At 53.9% G+C, this 18,172-nt stretch overlaps 1 protein-coding gene across 11 annotated transcripts in view; it reads left to right on the top strand.

Moving 5' to 3' along the window:
- The window catches only part of PLEKHA7 (pleckstrin homology domain containing A7), a 209,981-nt gene extending 193,472 nt beyond the window's left edge, over window positions 1–16,509 (top strand). For 7 of the 11 annotated variants that reach the window (XM_029207390.1, XM_029207388.1, XM_029207394.1 and 4 more), the window contains 9 exons: window positions 2,411–2,599; window positions 2,692–2,809; window positions 4,653–4,756; window positions 5,274–5,474; window positions 8,295–8,453; window positions 10,670–10,803; window positions 11,569–11,711; window positions 13,161–13,271; window positions 15,168–16,509. In XM_029207390.1, the coding sequence (XP_029063223.1) occupies window positions 2,411–2,599; window positions 2,692–2,809; window positions 4,653–4,756; window positions 5,274–5,474; window positions 8,295–8,453; window positions 10,670–10,803; window positions 11,569–11,711; window positions 13,161–13,261 (1,149 nt within the window). In that variant the 3' untranslated portion in view covers window positions 13,262–13,271; window positions 15,168–16,509. Of the gene's footprint in view, window positions 1–2,410; window positions 2,600–2,691; window positions 2,810–4,652; window positions 4,757–5,273; window positions 7,381–8,294; window positions 8,454–10,669; window positions 10,804–11,568; window positions 11,712–13,160; window positions 13,272–15,167 lie in introns of those variants that run through there. The other 4 variants (XM_029207393.1, XM_029207387.1, XM_029207391.1 and 1 more) reach the window with 3 other exon arrangements.
- Window positions 16,510–18,172: the final 1,663 nt, after the last annotated feature.

Raw genomic sequence — 18,172 nt, 5'->3', positions numbered from 1 at the left:
GCTGTGGCTTGGAAGCAGGGCTTTTCAACTTGGTTGAGCATCAGGGTCACCAAGGTGGGTGGGTCTTCTCTCCCCTCCTTCTAGTTGTATATATGTTCACCAGTTTTACCATTTTTATTGTTGGCTGCTTGTTTTATATTTATTTTTGTGAAACAATGATATCCATCCTGAAATTGACATAAAACATGGAGATTGGGCTTCCCTGGTGGCGCAGTGGTTGAGAGTCCGCCTGCCAATGCAGGGGACACGGGTTCGTGCCCCGGTCCGGGAGGATACCACGTGCCGCGGAGCGGCTGGGCCCGTGAGCCATGGCCGCTGAGCCTGCACGTCCGGAGCCTGTGCTCCGCAATGGGAGAGGCCACAACAGTGAGAGGCCCGCGTACCGCAAAAAACAAACAAAAAAACATGGATATATAATTTAGTAAATAATAATAAAGAGACTACCCATTTCATACCAACACTCAGACCAAGAAATAGGACTTTTTTTAAAATTAATTTTTATTAGAGGATGGTTGTTTTACAATGTTGTTATCCTCCACTGCACAACAAAATGAATCAGCCATATACATACAGATATCCCCTCCCTTTGGGACTTCCCTCCCATTAGGTTACCACAGTGCATTAGGTAGAGTTCCCTGTGCTATACAGTATGTTCCCATCAGTTGTCTATTTTATGCATAGTATCAATAACGTGTATGTGTCGATCCCAGTCTCCCAATTCCTCCCACCCCACCCCTTTCCCCCATGGCATCCTTACATTTGTTCTCTACGTCTGTGACTCTAAGAAATAGGACTTTGCCAGCAATCAGAAGCCCGTGGGCCTGTGGGTCCCTTCCCAGTGTAGGCCCTTTCTCTTTCTCCCAGAGGTAACCACTATCTTGACTTTTTTGATAATTTCCTTGCTTTTTTGTTTTGTTTTGTTTCACTACCTATATTTGCATCCAAAACACTTCTATTTTGCCCATATATAATACTGTGTTTATTCTTTCATATCTTGCATCCTTTCAACAGTATGTTTGTGAGATTCACCCATATTGTTGCATGTAGCTAAAGTTGGTTTTATTTTATTTTATTTTTTTTTGTGGTACGCGGACCTCTTACTGTTGCGGCCTCTCCCGTTTTGGAGCACGGGCTCCGGACGCGCAGGCTCAGCGGCCATGGCTCACGGGCCCAGCCTCTCCGCGGCATGTGGGATCTTCCCGGACCGGGCCACGAACCCGTGTCCCCTGCATCAGCAGGTGGACCCTCAACCACTGCGCCACCAGGGAAGCCCAGTTCTTTCATTTTTATTTGGCTTTTCTTAAATTTAATGTCTTTTTTTTATTAAACAAGACTCTGAAAGGGTACAAAATCAAAGGATATAAAAAAATATGTAATAAAACGTCTCCCTTCCACCCTGTGTCTTCAGACATTCTATTCCCTTCAATCAAAGGCAATCAATGGTTTGCGTTTATCTTTCTGGGGGGCTTTTTTAGAAATTGGTGATTCCAAGATCTTGTCAGGGTTTGGAAACCACTGATGCTCAGAGAGCCTCTGGGTATCTTAGGTCGGCAGCTTAAACTTCACACGATAATGAAATGTGTTGCTTTAGAAAAGTGCTGATAAACTTTTGCAAAACAAGCTTACAGCACCCTTTCCTGAACTCTGAAAAACAAAGCAAAATGAGGCTAAGAAAGGGGGTGGTTAGGAGGAAGGAGTCTGGATGGTCATTTGTGCCAGGAGTGGGTGTCCATGGCAGTCAGGGGCCAGGCTATCGGTCTGTAGAGAGGCCACAGCCCTCGGAGAGCATTGTGGACAGGGGGGTTCAAGGAAAATAGTTACATTCATCCCAGCCCAGGGAGTGGGCTGTGGAGAAGGCAGTGAGTCACCCATCCTGACTCCTATTCTGTGCCTGAGTCAGGAAGGAGGAAATATTTTGTAACCATGTGCATTTCTGATAGAAAGGGCAGGAGGATGTAGATGGTCCTTACTCAGATCCCCAGCCTGCTGAAGGATCCAGAAACAGTGCAGGGACCGCGGGCTGGCTCCGTCTGAGCATGGTGGGATGGGTGGCGGTGGTGGGGTGCTGTCATAAACATACAGGTAAACACAGAGTTACCAGCCTGCCTCCCCTGATGGTGCACTCCGAGCCAGTGGAATGAGAGCGTGGACCCGTGTCCTGAGTTCTGCATTGTGTGTAGATCACACTTTGAAAAATGGAAGATGTGTGAATCAAAGGGAAGGATGGGGTTGGAGCAGAGACGTCTCCCGACCTCACAGCTCGACCAGGGGAAACGTTGGCATCTTTGGGCTGAAGTGGTCACTCCCTGCAGACCCAAGGTGTCCTGCTCCTTCCCTTTGGGCCACCACTATGATGGTGCCACTGAGCATCCTCTCACCAGGCACTGGTTCTGGTTTTGTTTCTGAGCAGGAAGACGAGGCACCTCCCAGGCCCCCACTCCCTGAGCTCTACAGCCCGGAGGACCAGCCCCCGGCCGTGCCACCTCTACCAAGGGAGGCCACCATCATCCGGCACACTTCAGTGAGGGGCCTCAAGCGGCAGTCGGACGAGAGGAAACGAGACCGGGAGCAGGGGCAGTGTGTGAACGGGGACTCGAGGGTGAGCAGGGGGGACCCCTGGGGTTGCCCCGCTGTGTGTGGGGAGAGGGACGGCAGCGGGGCAGGTGTGACGGCCTCAGACTCTGCCCACAGGTGGAACTCCGGTCATACGTCAGTGAGCCTGAGCTGGCGACCTTCAGTGGGGACGTGGCCCCTCCCTCCCTGGGACTCGTGGGCTCTGAGAGCAGGTACCAGACGTTGCCAGGCAGAGGTAAGGCGAGATTTTCCATGGAGTCTTCCTGGGCGTCCCCGCCACTGCCACACCACTGCTCCCCAGCCCTACCCGGTCCTCACACCCTTCTGCCTGCAGCGTGGGGCCTCAGCCTGGGTAGCAGCTGTCAGCCGACTCTGGGCTGTAGGGAGGGCCTGTCCGTCCTGCCTCTGGCTCATATCCTGATTCTCATCCTCTTTTATTACATCTTCCCCCAGGAACAATGATAATAGCAGTTACTATAAAGCCCAGTGCTGTTTTAAGCACTTTATTATATTCACTTAGTTAAGATTCATGATAATCCCGTGAGGGAAGTACTATTGTTATCCCCATTTTAGAGATAAGAAAACCAAGGCCCAGAGAAATGAAACAACTTGCCAATTAGCCAATAAGTGATAGAGCCAGAATCCCACCCTGCAGGCTGGGATGTTGGGTGACTGTCATCAGCTTGGCCATCCCATCTCATGCCTTCCAGAGGCTTTTCTCCTCTTCTGTGTCACTCTAAGACTCAATGAGTCCTTTATTTAAACAAACACACCTTTCTCCTCAGTTGGGTCTTCTCACTCTCCTCCCCTATCCCTTTGAGATGGGGGTGGGAACAGATTTAGGCCATTAGGCTCACCCATGCCCTATTTTTCCCCATAGCCAGATCCTCTTTCTGAAATCCTTTTAAAAGGAGGCCATCTGGAACCCCAGAGCAGGTTGACCACACTCCCTCATTTGGTGGGAGGTCAGGCGCTTTCCCCCCTTGACAGGATGTGGAAACAGGAGGCCACACCGCCATGATTTGGACTCCTATGGGGTTATGTGACTCCCAGCCCACGATGCTGTGTAGGCTTGCTGTGTCCTGAGCTGGTCCCTGGAGGGGACTGGCTTTTGCTGAGTTGGGCCACAGCAACCCTTGGCACTGTGCCTGGGGACCCTTTTCCCTTCTTTCATTACAGCCTAGAGGTGTTCATCAATGGCAGTGTTAGTGGCCTGTGGGCAGGACAGTTCTTTGTCGCTCAGGAGTCTCTGGGCATTGCAGGACATTTATCATTCTTTTTCCTACGTGCTAAATGCTGGTGGAGTCCTCAGTGTGATGCCCGTTTCTAGATGTCAGGGACCAGCCTTGCTAAGAATGTTGCTAGTGGAGAAAGCACGGGCTGAGGCTCCGTGTGACCTTGGACAAGTTGCTTAACCTCTCTGAGCTTTAGATTGCGTACCTCCACAGTGGTTAGGTAATGCTACTTTGTAGGGCCAGCGGGACAAAATCTATATGAAATACCTGGCACGATGCCTGCCTGTTATATAGTAAGTACTCAGTAAATGCTTGGTGCCTTCTTCTTTCCATTCTTCATTTATTCATTCAGCCATTTATTCATTCAACCAGGCATTGTTGAATTTGTAGACAGGCATGTTGACACTGTGGTCAGTGCAGTAACCAGTGAATATACTGAAGAATACAGGGAATAACTGATTCTGCCTGGAGCATTTGGAAAGGCTTCTCACAGACAGGCATCCAAGTTGGGTCACACAGGATGCATAGGAGTTCATCAGGAGGAAGTGATGCAGGGCATTCCTCGCCCTGCATCCTTTCCTCCTGCCAAGCAGCCCAGGTCTTCTGCATGTGAGAGAAGACGAGGGTAGTCCCCAGATCTTCCTTAGGGGACAGAGGGCACCCATGGGCTGGCCCCTCATTCCCTACCTGGGGCCTTGCTCTTCCGGGCCCTGGGGAGGAAGAAGCGTGGGTTGTTGGCTGGGTCCTCGTGGTCCCCTCACGGGAGTGAGAGTTGATCAAGAAGGGGCTGGTGGCCTGCCCTCCTCACCACAAATCCACTTGCATTTCTCTTTCCTCACTAAGGGCTCTCGGGGTCCACGTCAAGGCTCCAGCAGTCGTCCACCATTGCTCCCTACGTCACGCTTCGGAGGGGTCTAGATGCCGAAAGCAGCAAGGTGACCTACCCTGTGAGTGGCCTTGAGAAGTTCCTGAGGGGCTCACCGCTCCCTCACACACAGAGGGAAGGGCTCCGAGGTAGACGGTAACTGGGATCCTGTCAGGTGACCCCTCCAGAGCTCAGATTCCCTGCCACCATGTGTTCATGATGCCTTCAGCACTGCCCACCAAGAAGGGCATCACACTGCCCTCCCCAGTCTCGCCCAGTGAGTCACACCCTGAGTTGTGGCCCATGATGTGCTTCTGCTCAACTGGACAGGCCTGGGCCTCAGTGTCTGCATCTGCAGAATTGGGTGCTGCCCAGAGAGCCCGTGAGGGCCAGTGGTATCATGTCCACGAGTGTGCTTAGAGGAGGTGCTTCTCAGTGGCCAGGAGGAGCCCAACTGGAGTGTGTGTGTGTGTGTGTGTGTGTGTGTGTGTGTGTGTGTGACAGAGACAGAGAGAAAGAAGGACGGGGATGAAGCCAGCAGGGCGGCTGCCCTCTGTGTTCCCAGCCCAGCTGCCTTGTCTGTCCCTCCTGCCCCTCAGAGACCCAGGAGTGCCTTGGAGCGCCTGTACTCAGGGGACCACCAGCGGGGCAAGATGAGCGCAGAGGAGCAGCTCGAGCGCATGAAGCGGCACCAGAAGGCGCTGGTCCGGGAGCGCAAGAGGACGCTGAGCCAAGGAGAGAGGACGGGTCTGCCCTCGTCCCGCTACCTCGGCCAACCACTCCCTGGAGATCTCGGCTCAGTATGTTAGGAGGGTCCAGGCAGGCGGGGCTGGGACAGGGAGCAGAGCTTCCCCGAGTCCCCCAGACACAAGCACTTCTCAGCGCCGAGGGAGTGGGCTGTCGACCTGGATGGCTCAGAGAACACCCCCACGGGCTGTGTGTCCACAAGCCGGGACGCATGTGTGACTTGGTCAGAGGGCGCCCCGGAACTAGAGCAGGAACGAGGATGTCACTGCAGGAGCCCAGGAGCCAGAGAGAACGTCCACAGTCAGTTCTGCAGTCGAGCTTGAGGGAGGCCTTTTTAAGCATTTGGAGTCTCTCAGCTGAACCAAGGACTTGGGAAGTACAGGGTTCGAGGAGTGGAGGAGAAAGGTGGTGCTATGATTTGAGGAGGAGGAGTGCAAGCCAACCAGCCTCCCAGACCTCCAAGCGGGTGCCCTGTGGGGCAGCTGAGCAGAGGGTGGTGGCCCTCACCTCTGAGGACTGGGGCTCTCCCACCACCACGGTGCTGACGGGCCTCCCCATGCCCCAGGAGAGCCGGGGCATCTGCTGCCCCCTGGTGGTGCTTCCAGGCACTGCACCCTGCCCACAGTCGCCTTAGGTCCCTTTTGGAAACATTCCATTTGACTTTTCCCTGTTGTTTGAAATCAAATGTTTCCCTAGACCTCTAGCCTGACTGCTCTTCCCCTAATTCATTGCACAAGCTCTTTTGCTTTTAGCGTTACCGCTCATTGCCTCTCTAATCCTGCCTGATTGTGTCTACAGACGCTTCTAATTTGCATCAACCATTCTCTAACTGGCCTGTGCTCTTGTTACCAGGCTTATAATAGCAGCTCTTCTCACCGTAGCCTAGTGAGCACTCCCATGTGTGATTCACCTTTCTGCCGCCCCCTTTATGCAGGCTTACTGACTCATAATTCCCTTATCCCAAAAGCTGCCCCACAAGTTTGAGCAAGCCCCACTGCCTGAGGGCCGTGGTCATTGTCAGAGGTCTGGGCATGATGAATTTATCAAAGTCCATGTCTCACATCTGGACAGTAGACACAGACTTCAGAGATTGCATGTTGGAATAAATTCTGCCAAGTCTGAGGTGGTTCAGTTTTAATTCCTCCGGCCCCATCGGCACAATTTCTTACAGAAAACTTTTTGTGTTTCTAGTATTTAATAACTTGAACGGGTAGCAAGATACATTATGATCTGTATTCAGAGGGCCTCTCTGCAGCTGTTAGCTCAGACACCAAAGGGGTAAGACCCAGGATACTCATATCCTGAAAAGCTGCAAAGCCAGTAACTTTTAAACTTTATAAGTAAGTGTCATATGAGGTAAAACTGACTTTTCACAACCTGATGTCTCAAATGTAGAAAAATGATCTAAAAATCGTAACTTGAATACCTTGTAATTTTTCTTTTTAAGAAAAAAGACTTGTGTAAGTCTCTGCCTCAGCGCCAATAAACGTGTTGCTTAATGATAATGGATTGGCGTGGTTCTTCCCCAGGATACATTGTAGAGTCCAGTGAACTTTTTCTGTTTGTGGAAACAATCAGGCTGGGTTTATGTGAGGTCTTGTCTCTCTTTGGGGCACTGGTGAGCGTGTAAGAAAATGTGTGTTTTCTTTGTGAATCATGAAATTAATTTTTCATCCCTGAATCTTCAACTGCCTAATCCTTTTACACTTTAATTGGAAACCATCACCTAAAAGCGATTACGTTGACGTAGAGTCAGTATGGAGAGCTTGTGCACGAATGGGTGAAATGTGCTGCTACGGCCGTGGGTTTGGGGCTTGGGTGAGTGCGGGCTTGAGGGGGCATTAAAGACAACGGTGACCACTTGGGGCTCTGTGAGGCGGGTGGGGTGGGAAGGAGAAGGCAACCTGGGATGGAGAAGCGTCTGCTTGGCTTCTGCTCAAGAAAAGGGAGGCTTTGGGCCTGTTCCCTCCTCTCAACAACCTGCTCAGCGTCGAGGCCTGTGGGGATGCAGGCCACAGGTGATTAGGAAGGCCGCGGCGGAGTCAAACCGTTGTGCTGGGATCTTAAAGTGGCTGGGTTAGAGTTTCCCTCTGTGAAGCCTGCTTGTTACAGAGTTGGAATTGTTGCATTTGATTTAGCATTTAAATTTTACATGTGTTTGGTTTTTCTAGCTCAAAACATCTGCCCCAAATAGCTGCGTGATACGCAACAGCTTATCGGCCTCCCTGGCCGCAAGCTGCTCCTGCTTGCACCTCCCCAGTCCCACCGTGGGGGCATTATTCCCCACCCTTAACTGTGTCCTACTGGGACTGCCCACTAGAGAGGCTCTTGGCTATTCCACTTGCTTACCAGGGCCTCAGAGGGTTTGTTTCGCCCATTGTTTCTGAGCTGGAACAACATATGGCTCCCGAACCAGAAGGGCTTCCGTGATCTGTCATGCAACAGAAGCGGCAAACCCCTTCTCTTGAGCTCTGTCCCAGCTTCTGTTTTAGGGTCACCTTCTTGGACCTGGGAGCCTCCTGTATCCCTGGGGACCCTTGTGAGTCTGAAGTCATGGATCTTAGACCCGTGCCCGGGAGGTTTGGACACTTTGGGGCCCATATCAGAGAGAAATCAGCAGTCTGGAGTCCGGCTGTATCAAAGGGGCAGAGGCCTTGTTCTCTGTATCACGGAGTTTCAGAACACAGCAGAGACCATACGTGTCACAGGATAGCTGCTGCCTTGTTTTAGGGATGAGGTTGAGGTCCATGGTCACACAGCTTTTCCCTAATGAGTCACAGGCCCATCTTCCCAAGGACCCCAGTGCCTGCAAGAACTACCCAAAAGGGATAGCCAGGAAGTGACTACATTTCACCCTCTTGTTCTGTTACCAGTGGAAGCGCGAGCAGGACTTTGACCTGCAGCTGCTGGAACGGGCCGTACAAGGGGACAGGAAGGACAAGGAGGAGAATGGCTGGCTGAAGGTGCAGGCTATGCCTGTCACTGAGTTGGACCTGGAACCACAAGACTATGACGTGGACATCAGCAGAGAGGTGAGGGCAGGGGCTTCCTTCACGCTGCCCCCAGGAGGCCCAGCCTTCAGACGCCAGCCTGACCAACCCTCCCAGGGGCATGGAGCGGGGGGGGGGGGGGGGGGGGGGGGGGGGGGGGGGGGGGGGGAGGTTGGGTTGTTGCCCTGAATAAGGACAGGCTCCATTTCAGTGTGGCCCAGGAGGATGGATGAACAGCACCTGGAGGTAGTAAGAGGAGACCAGACATTTTGATGCAGGTTCAGAGCTGTCTCTCTTTGTAATTTGTGGCAAGTCATTTAACTTCTCTGTGCCTCAGTTTCCTCAGCAGTAATGTGGGTTGTGGGGAGGGTTAAGTGACTCAGCACATTGCCCGAACGATTAGCAATGATCAGAAAGCTGTGAGCACAGGGCCTGGCACATAGTAGGCATGTAATGAGGTAGTTGTTACTGTTAGCATATGTTCCCTGGAAAACCAGGGGTTGGTCTTGCATCTGGCCAGTCAGGCCAATTTGGGCAATCAGACTTGGGGAAAAGGCAGGGCAGGTTTAGAAATCACAGGTGAAATATCCAGCCATGGCAGAGGCTAGGAGACCTGGATAGGTCTGGTCTGGGTTCTTTCGCCCTCTGGTGGCTCAAACGCATCATGGCCGGGCAGGCCCAGAAAAGCAAGTAACCGCAGTCAGGACCGTCTCTTACCCAAGGGAAGAGAAAGGGGGTCAGAGCGTGACACACTTAGGGTCTTCAAGTCATAGGGTGGTCTCCTGTGGCCTATGTTGTGCCATTTGTAAGCTCTGTAGAGCAGTGTCTTTGGCTGTTTGGTTCACCTTTGTGCACCCAGCACCAGGCCTGGCACACAGTAGATGCTCTGTAAATATTTGCTGAATGACGGCTCTGTTGAATGAAGTGCACAGTGGCCCACAGATATCCCAAACACATTTGTATGAGGACTTGGGCTGGCCTGAAACTGCATGAGACGAAATGCTCTCACCACATGAAGGATAGATCAGACAGGATGGGGGCAAACAGACGCCTGTGGAGTCGCTGGGTTCTGGGATCAGCAGGGGCTCCAGGGTTTAACGAGGTTAAACCCTGCCTTCAGACCTTTTCCCTTTGGCACCTCTGAAACAGCCAAAGGTCCGTGCTTTCTCAGGTCCACAAAAGAAGCTTCTACACACTGCCTTGGCAATGGAAGTGCATTTTGCGGTGTCCTAATTGGCCTGCCAGCCAGGGGAAAAAGTTCTTCCTTATCTCTAACCTAAATCCCTCCTGCTACAATGTAATCTGCTTCCTTCCTGGGCATCTGCCCTCATGGGAAATAACAGAAAAGAGCTTATTTCTTGCCATCTTTCACCAGAATGAAAGGTCTGCATGGGCTTAAATTCAAATCCAGATTTGCCCTGGCATTGGATTTAGCTTGTTTTTGGAAGTTTCAATCAACCCCATTTTAATGTAGTTCAAGGAAGAAAAAAATTCCCTGAAGTGTGTGCAAAAGTTGCCTTTAGCGCTCTTGGCCCACGTAAAGGTTCACCAAGCTGAGGTTGCTGTTGGGTTTGTGTGAGACACTGGTGAGGGGAGGAGCTGGGGTCATTTTCCTCTTGAGAGCAGTAGATTCAATGTGGCTGCCTCCTGTCTGGGTCTTTTGTAGGGGCAGAAAGCACCATCACTTTCTTTCATCCCTCCACCCAGCCACCCAGACACCCATCCAAGGAGTGTTTGCTGAAGGGCTGCTAAGTACCAAGTCCCTGCTCTAGACAGTGGAGAAACAAACAGGAAATGGGAGGGAGTGGCAGGGGTGGGTGGATGGGAGAAGGAGGGTCAGGGAAGCTTTCTGGAGGTGAGGTTGGGAGGATGAGAAAGAGGCCATGGAGCCCAAGGAAGGAGAATCCCAGGCAGAGGAAAGAGTAGGGGCCGAGGTGGGTCAGTGTGGCTGGAGAGGTCAGATCACATCAAGGGTAGCTTTTAGGGTGATCATTTGTATCCTCAGGGCTTACTGGTCTAGTTATTTCGCCTTCCCCCTTCCCTTCCCTTGGCCTGTAGGAGGTTGCCTGGTACGGTAGATAGCACGTGGGCTTTGGAGTCAGACCCAGATTCAGATCGGGACTGCACAGTGAACTGCCACTGTGATCTTAGCAAGTCACTGAAGTCTGCGGGCTCCTCCGCGTGCCTCATGGCAGGGGACAGGATGGGGGGAGCAGGTCTCAAACCCAACATCTGTGCCTCCCACCACCTTTCCTCAGCTCTCCAAACCAGAGAAGGTCTCCATCCCCGAGCGTTACGTGGAGCTGGATCCTGAAGACCCGCCCAGCCTGGAGGAGCTGCAGGCGCGGTACCGCAAGGCCGAGAAGATCCGTAACATTCTTACCCGGTCCAGGTCAGCCCTCCTGCTGCCTGAGCCCTGACGACCCGCTAGGCCGACCCCAGGGGTGTCTCAGCTGAATGGGCCCTGGGCTGGGCTGGCCGGGGAGTGTGTCTTGTCAGGCCTCCGTCTCAGACCAGCACTGCTCATGGTACGGAGCAGGCCGGCTCTCAGCACGTCACCCGCAGATCAGTGAGGGAGCTTGCCCAGGTCATCCGGGAGGTCTAAAGCACTCAGAGGGCCATACTAGGCCCTTGGCCCCAAATCTGGGTCCCGTGGCCCTGGCAAGCGTGGGGAGTGGAGCCAAGTGTGGTGGTGAAGTGGACACAGTTGGAGATAGGCCCCAAGGACGGCCCTCCCAGCCTTAGGGCCCATGTTCCCTCACACAGACCGCCAGACCACAGCCAGGGGCCGAGCCTTGTCCTGAGGTGCCAGAGGCCTTGCCCACATCCCTGGAGGCCAGGATGGTAGCCTCAGAAACGTAAACTGGGTATTTGAGGGCCTCCCTTTCAGAGAGCGGTTAGCCTTTTCCCGTCTGGATTTAATAGGAGCTTAGAGCTGGAACTCTTATCTTGAGGTCTGTGATCCACCAAAGGAGGAACAAAGCTGCGACTAGGTGTTTGGGGAGAAGCATGTGCACCTTTGTCTGGAGAGAAGGTGCACCATTTTTATCTGATGCCCCCAAAAGGGTGAGATCCTCCGGCCAGGGAGACCCTGCTCTCCTGAGGCAGGTGCCTGGGGGTGGCGAGGCCCACAGCCTGCTTTCTGGCTCTCCCACAGCATGTGCAACCTGCAGCCGGTGTCTGGCCAGGACCGGGACGGCGTGGCCGACCTGGACTCGCAGCTGCAGGCGCAGGAGCGCATCATCAACATCTCCTACGCCCTGGCCTCAGAGGCCTCCCAGCGCAGCAAGCAGGTGGCAGGTGAGGCCCTGGGGACAGCCTCTGAGGCTGGGCCACACCCCCTGCTCCTTGGGCTCAGGGCCTGGCATGGCCTGTCGGGGTCAGTGGAAAAGCAGGCGTCAGGCTCGCTAGTTGAGGGACAGTGGTATGTTCCCCTGTCCCAGGCGCACTGCAGGGCTTGCGAGGGGGACTGGGGCTCAGGAGTGTCCCGGGAGAGGGTGTACAGCTCATTCTTAAATCTTCGGAGTGGTACTGCTATTCCGCTTTCTCTGAGGTTGTGGGTTGGGAACAGATTTTTCCTGTTCTCCCGAGCTAAGGGGTCAAGGCTAAGGTTTCTGGCCTCACGAGAAAGGGGCAGGAAAGCCTTTTGGTGCTTGGATTTCTTGCCGGGACAAGGCAGAATGGGGCCCCTCTAACCCTCCCTGGGGTCCATGCTTTGGTTCCCAAATCAAAGTCACTGTTCACCTATCAGAGTGGCCTGTGCCAGAAAGCAGGACTTGGGAAGTGGGACTTTGCTGTCCAGTGGGAAAAAAATAGCACCATGGGATGGGAGGGTGTGTGTGTGTGTGTGTGCGCGCGCGTGCGCCAGGAAGGAGACTCCTGGCTCCTCTCCCCACCCACATGTGCCCCCGCTGTGTGAGCTCTCACAGTTCACCTAGTGCTGTTTCTCCCCAGATGCAGCCGCCACTGCATGTCTAGGTGGTGCCCTTGGCCAGGTGTGAGAGGGGTGGTCATAGAGCCTGAAGTGGGGTCACAGTCCCCACCAGTCCTCCAGCCCTGGCCAAAGGGTCTAGAAGTGACCACGGGTGGGGCCTGCTGGACCTTGAAGTGGCTGGCCCTGGGAAGCAGAACCATGGGTATGACCGAGGACAAGGGGCAGCCTGTTCTCTGTCTCCCAGCTCGGATCCCGTACAGGGTCGCTGAAGTCCCTGCTGTTCTGACTCCCCTGAGGACATGTGCGTGGGCTGAGAGGGGGTCTCCCTTGGCGAGACAGCAGACGGCGTTCCCGGGCCCCTCCTCGTAATGATCCTGGGGCTCCCTGAGCCCATCGTGGCGATTTTGAATTCCTTCCCATGTCCAGGGCTCTAGCAGGGGCACCTTCCCTGCCATAAAGTGCCCTCCTCTCTGGCCTGTGCTTGCTCTACCTATGTGGACCTACTGTCCTCGGCTTCCTTAACCACCAGCAGGCGAGCGTGCCCCAGACCTGACACCCGCAGTCACGTCCCTGCTCAGTGGCCACCTTTGCTGCAGCCTTTGCTCACTCTTGCTCCCTCTCTCCAGCTCAGAGACATTTCTGGGAACTGCAGGCCAGACCCCCGCCAGGCCCCATGGATATGCCCCCGCAAGCCCAGGCCGTTAGTGGTGGGCAGCGGGGCCCACGGCACCCCGGCCCTGCCGCTCAGGGCGTCTGGTGCTGCAGGAGCAGACGAGGAACCTAACGCACCACTTAATTCCTGTCTGCCCGTCTAGCGCAGCATCTGGCCCTCCTCCCGCCTAAAGCCCCCCTGTCCTCCAGGACGGTGCCACCTTACCCCCCCTTAAGCAACGGACTCCACTACACCTTTGTCTAACACCTTTCAAGTAAGAGCCCCCCTCCTGGCGTGGCCCCTCACCTGGCGCTGAGCATGTCCCCTCCCCTCTGCTGCTGAGATGATTGCAGTGCCACCTGCTGACGCTTCCTTCCATGGGCAAAGCGGCCGCTGGGGAGACCCCTCCTGGACCGGTAGGCAGGTTGGGGGCTGATGATTTTTAGGAACTCAATGTTCAGCGGCTCCGATACAGTAGAGACAGTGTGATCCAAGCCCCCTTGCTCCCTGAAATCTCAGGAGGCAGAGCTGCGCCCCTTCCCGCCCCGCTGTCCTTCCTGCAGGCGGCCCAGTGCCCCAGGGGACCAGGGCAGGCCAGACGGCCAGCGTGGGAAGGAGGGGCGGTGGCTGCGAAGGACGAATTAGATCATGGCCTCTCCCCGTCAGGGCTTTGACCAAAGAAATTGAAGAACCGGAAGCCTAGAAAAGCCAGTTTTACAGATGAGAACACGGGCCCTGTGAGGGGTGGGGGCTCATTCCAGCCACAAGGGAAGCTTCAGGAGGAGGCTGCCCGGGCTGATGGCCCTCACCCCTGCGGAACATTCCAGCACCACCCCTTCTGAGTCCTCCCCACGTGGGCATTTACTGGTGAGAGGAGGCAGCGTGGGAGTAGGGAGGGAGTGCTGGGCCAGGAGTCGGGAGGCTGGGGCCAAGTCCAGGCTGTTGTTCTGAGTTCTTGGCTGTTGTCTCACCTGGACGGGGAGGGCGGATCAGGAGTCTCAGCAGCCCTTTCCCTGATGTTCCACTTCGTACGACTGTGTAGGCCTCCCCCTCTCATCCCTCTATACACACTTACGGTTAACGTTGCTGAGCGCCTACTCCGTGCCAGGCATCGTGCTGATCATCTCCTTTGACAACAACCCAATGGAGATATCACCCCGTTTTACAGATGAGGAAGCGCAGCTCAGAGACCCTGAGGGACTTGCCCAAGGAGTTGCGGCTGTGTCAGAGCCAGGGTTCGAACCCCTTCTGTGCGAGTTCAGAGCCTCTGTTCTCCATCGCCACCCTGGGCCCACCTGGGCCACCTCCATTGGCCCACCTGGGCCACCCCTGGGGGCTCTAGATGTTTGGAGAAGGGAGTACAGTGAGGGATGGCGGTGTGTGGTTGGGACGGAGGCATGATCTTGGGCAAGTGTCCGCCCGCCTGGGCGCTTCGCTGTCCTGAGGGTGGCAGGAGGAAGTTGGCCTGTTGGGCCAGGCTCTCGGGAGGTGTGAAGTAGGGGCCTCGTGACTGAGGAGCCCCAGGGAATGCTCCAGCCAGGTCTTTTGTAAAGGCTGCAGGGTCTTCTGGGGCCACGGGATGGTGTATGGTTTTCTCCTGGAGATCCGAGTGTGGTGACACCACCCCAGGCCACAGAGAGGCAGAAGAGAGGCTCTGTTCCTCTCTGCTTTTAGTGCCCCTGTGGTCATGAGATAGGCCTCTAATGCTCTTTTCAGAGCACACACACATTTCCTTGTACCCTTCCGGCACCCTCATTAGGAGATTGGTACAGTCACCCTGTTTTTAGATTAAGAAAACGAGGCCCATGAAGGCTGAGAGAGTTACCCAGAGTCCCTCAGCAAATGAAGGGCAGGGCCAGAACTGGACCCCAGAGTCCTCTTTGCTCAGGCCTTCTGCCCTATCAGAGCAGGGACCCAGTCTAGGGGCCAGCATGCGTCTGGCAAACTTCCTAGAAGTGGTGAGGGTGGAGGAAAGGCGGGACGCCCGTTAGTCCTCGAAGCTGAGGGTCCCCCAGCAGCGGCCGCATTGCCCCAGCCCCCTGCTCTGCTGTTCTCTGTCTTGTCAGCCTGCCATTCCCTGTCACGTGTGCACAGACATGCCCACCGCCTGCTCCCCAGACGTGGGCTGGGGTCCTGCCAGCCTCTCATTGTCTCCTGTGCTTTTTGCCAGCCCAGGCAGTGACTGACCCGTGATCCAGCGTGCAGAGAAGTCTGGAGCCAGGGGCCAGTGGAACCAGTTTCCTCCAAGAAGATTGATCCTTCTTCCCCTTCCAGCTGAGCCGGGGTTGAGGCTGGAGGGCAGAGCACCACCAGCTGTGGGGCATTCACCACAGGGCTAGGGCCTAACACCCACGCTTGTTTTAGTTCAGACTCCTTTTTACATGTGACAAAGGCACTTTTAATACACACTGTAAAATACTGACTCTGTATTTTAGAATCAGGCTGTATTTTATAATGTTCACCTCAAGGGCCGAGTGGCTGAGAAGGTGAGGATGCAGGATTTTGGAGCTGCACATACAGATCCAGGTACCGTTTGGGTGGTGGGTGTGGGTGGGAGCCGAAGGACAGGGTGAGCAGAGGCCAGTCCAGCATCTGCTGAACTCAGGTGAGGTTGGATTGGAGATGTACTTCCAATGGATTCCAGTGTTGGGCTCATTGGTGTGTTGTCCAGGGCAGTGATCAGCTGACCCTGACCTGGCCTGATGACCAGCTCTGTAGGGTGAAACTCCACCGAGCTGGCACGTGGAGCCTCGGCCTTGGGTCTGGCTTAGGCCCAAAGGTGTGTCCAAGAACATTGGTTCCCAACCTGCCCATGAGGTTCTCTCAGCAAAGGGCTCTTCAAAAAATACAAAAACAGTTCGCAGTAATTAAAAAAAAAAACAAAACACTTTGAAATACAGACAAGGTGAGAAGAAACACCTTTGATTTGTATCATAAGCAATAAACGTCACACTGGGCGGCATCTACCTACAACTCCCCGAGTCCGCACTAGGCTGTGATGGGTATCCTGGGCTCGTTGCGGCTGGCCCCTGAGAACACAGGTCAGCCTACCCAGGACTTGGGTCAGGTGGCAGGTGGGCAGGCAGCGGGCCCCTACCCTCCCTCATGGCCAGCAGGGCCATGATGACAGGACTATGACTTGACTTCCAGCCTAAAACGGGGAGGGCGCTGTTAAGCCAGGCGCAATGTTTGTGGCCCTTTATGTAAGTCATGATATTCTGCATTTGGAAAATGAAGTTGGAAGAAAACAAAAAGCAACTCCATTGGGTGGAGCCACACTTTAAATGAAAATTTGTCTTTGACTATGGTCAGAAAAATAATCTTGAATATATTTAGAAGTTGCCGTCTATTTTTAACTAACTCCATATGCTGCCAGTATCAACTTCATGACATTTGCCAAAATAAGATTTTATTTTTGCCTTTATAAGATTTTGTTGGAAAAAATGAAATGACTATTTTGCAAGAAAAAGTTAATTTAAATAAAACTGTAATGGTTTGCAAAAAAAAAAAAAACATGTGATGTACAGATTAAACTATTAACCTGATATGCTTCCTGCTTTTTGCTGCCTATATTCTCCTGAGTGGCCTGTGTCAGGTTTTTTTCCGTTTCCTTGGAAAACCCCCAGTGTCAGCTCTGGATCCTGCGGTGTTCACCTATGAAGTCTCTCCTGATGACAGTTCCGTGACACGTGATTGACTCTGGAGGCCTGAGGGAGGAAGGCCTGCGCACTTGGGCCTTTGGCTGGGCTTCAGCAGCCGCTCAGGATGGCCCCCCACCTCGCCCCCGCCCGGCTGAGGGGCCGCCGGGCTGTGGACTTCTGTGCAGGGCTGGTTTGGCAGGCGGTCTGCAATGCCAGACAAAGGGAGGGACTCCGCAGGCCCTCTTCCAGCCCACACGCCTCCAGCTCGTTCCAATGAGGCGGGTTAGTGACGGACCATTGCAAGCTGGACTTGTGTTTAATTCGTTTTGACTTGTGATATGTGCTTAAAACAGAAGGCAGGAGGCCAGTTCAGTTTAGGGATGCGTGCGCTTCCAAGTTTGTTGCTATGGCAGTTTTTCTCTGTTGCCAAGAAGGGCGCCCTCAGTTTAGAGTGACTTTCCAACTAGTTAAACTGGAGAAAATAGATACCAAGGCATTCCAAAGAGGGATTGCTGCTGCTTTTTTAGCTACTGCTCTCCTTTTGAATTTTAAAATGAAAAATACTCTCTGGTTTTAAGCATTACTTGGAGCCATCTCCATAACCTATGAAAGGGAGGCAGGGGCGGTGGGGAGGAGGGTTTGTCCATAACTGAGTGCAAGGCAAGAAAAAAGGTACAGGAGGCCCCCCTGCCCCACAGGGTGACTCCTGCCGGGAGGAGGGGTAGCCTGTTCTGTAAGAATTGTGGCCCAAATTTCAAACAGAGAGGGTGACAGGCCCTCACCTCAGACTTCATGGAGAGCACGCGTGATCTGGAAAAGGCACCCTCTGGCTATGTCACGTGTGAGCAGGCGCATGGCCCGGCCCCCTTCTCCGCCCCCTGGAGAGGACTCGTTACCTGAGGTAAGATGCCATCTGCGTAAGGACCGGCTGACCAGGGACCCTCCAGGTGGGGGGGCCACTGGGAAACCCCACGTGGCCCAACGATTCCGGCTTTGCTTCTTTACCGGGACCCACGGGGCCTGAGCAGAGTTTGAAACGATGGGATTGCAGTCAGCAGAGGGGGCATGAGCATGCTTCAGCACCCCTGCTGACATCCATTCCTGACTTTAACTCTAACCCAGGTCCCGGTCGAGCCCAGTATGTCTATCTTATTTGAGCAAGAACCAACAAGAACATTTTAGGATCTAGTATTAACAGGGGTTGGGAATAATCTTTTCCTAATGCCCACTTGACCCTTCTGAACTGCCCAGATTCTCAACATGTCCAGGGTGTTGTTTAAATGATTGAAGTTGAGATGTGTGTACATTTGTGAGTGCACGTGAGGCAGATGTGCCCAGACTGATGCGGGTGTTGAAAGCAGGCCTTTTGTTTGCTCCCTTGCATTCACTTTTCTGCCCGCCTTTGTGCCTGGCTGGGGGGATGGGATCCGCAACTAGTCCCTTCTCCCTCTGACCCCTTGGCCACCTTCACTTAAGCTGGGTTCTAGAATTCTCCTTGGCTGTTGTAGGTTGCAGCCTAAGGCCAGGGAAACCT

Source organism: Monodon monoceros, unplaced genomic scaffold, assembly GCF_005190385.1.
Source record: "Monodon monoceros isolate NGI ecotype Baffin Bay Population unplaced genomic scaffold, NGI_Narwhal_1 Super_Scaffold_7, whole genome shotgun sequence".
Classification (NCBI taxonomy): domain Eukaryota; kingdom Metazoa; phylum Chordata; class Mammalia; order Artiodactyla; family Monodontidae; genus Monodon; species Monodon monoceros.
This window is presented reverse-complemented; position numbering and strand designations above follow the sequence as displayed.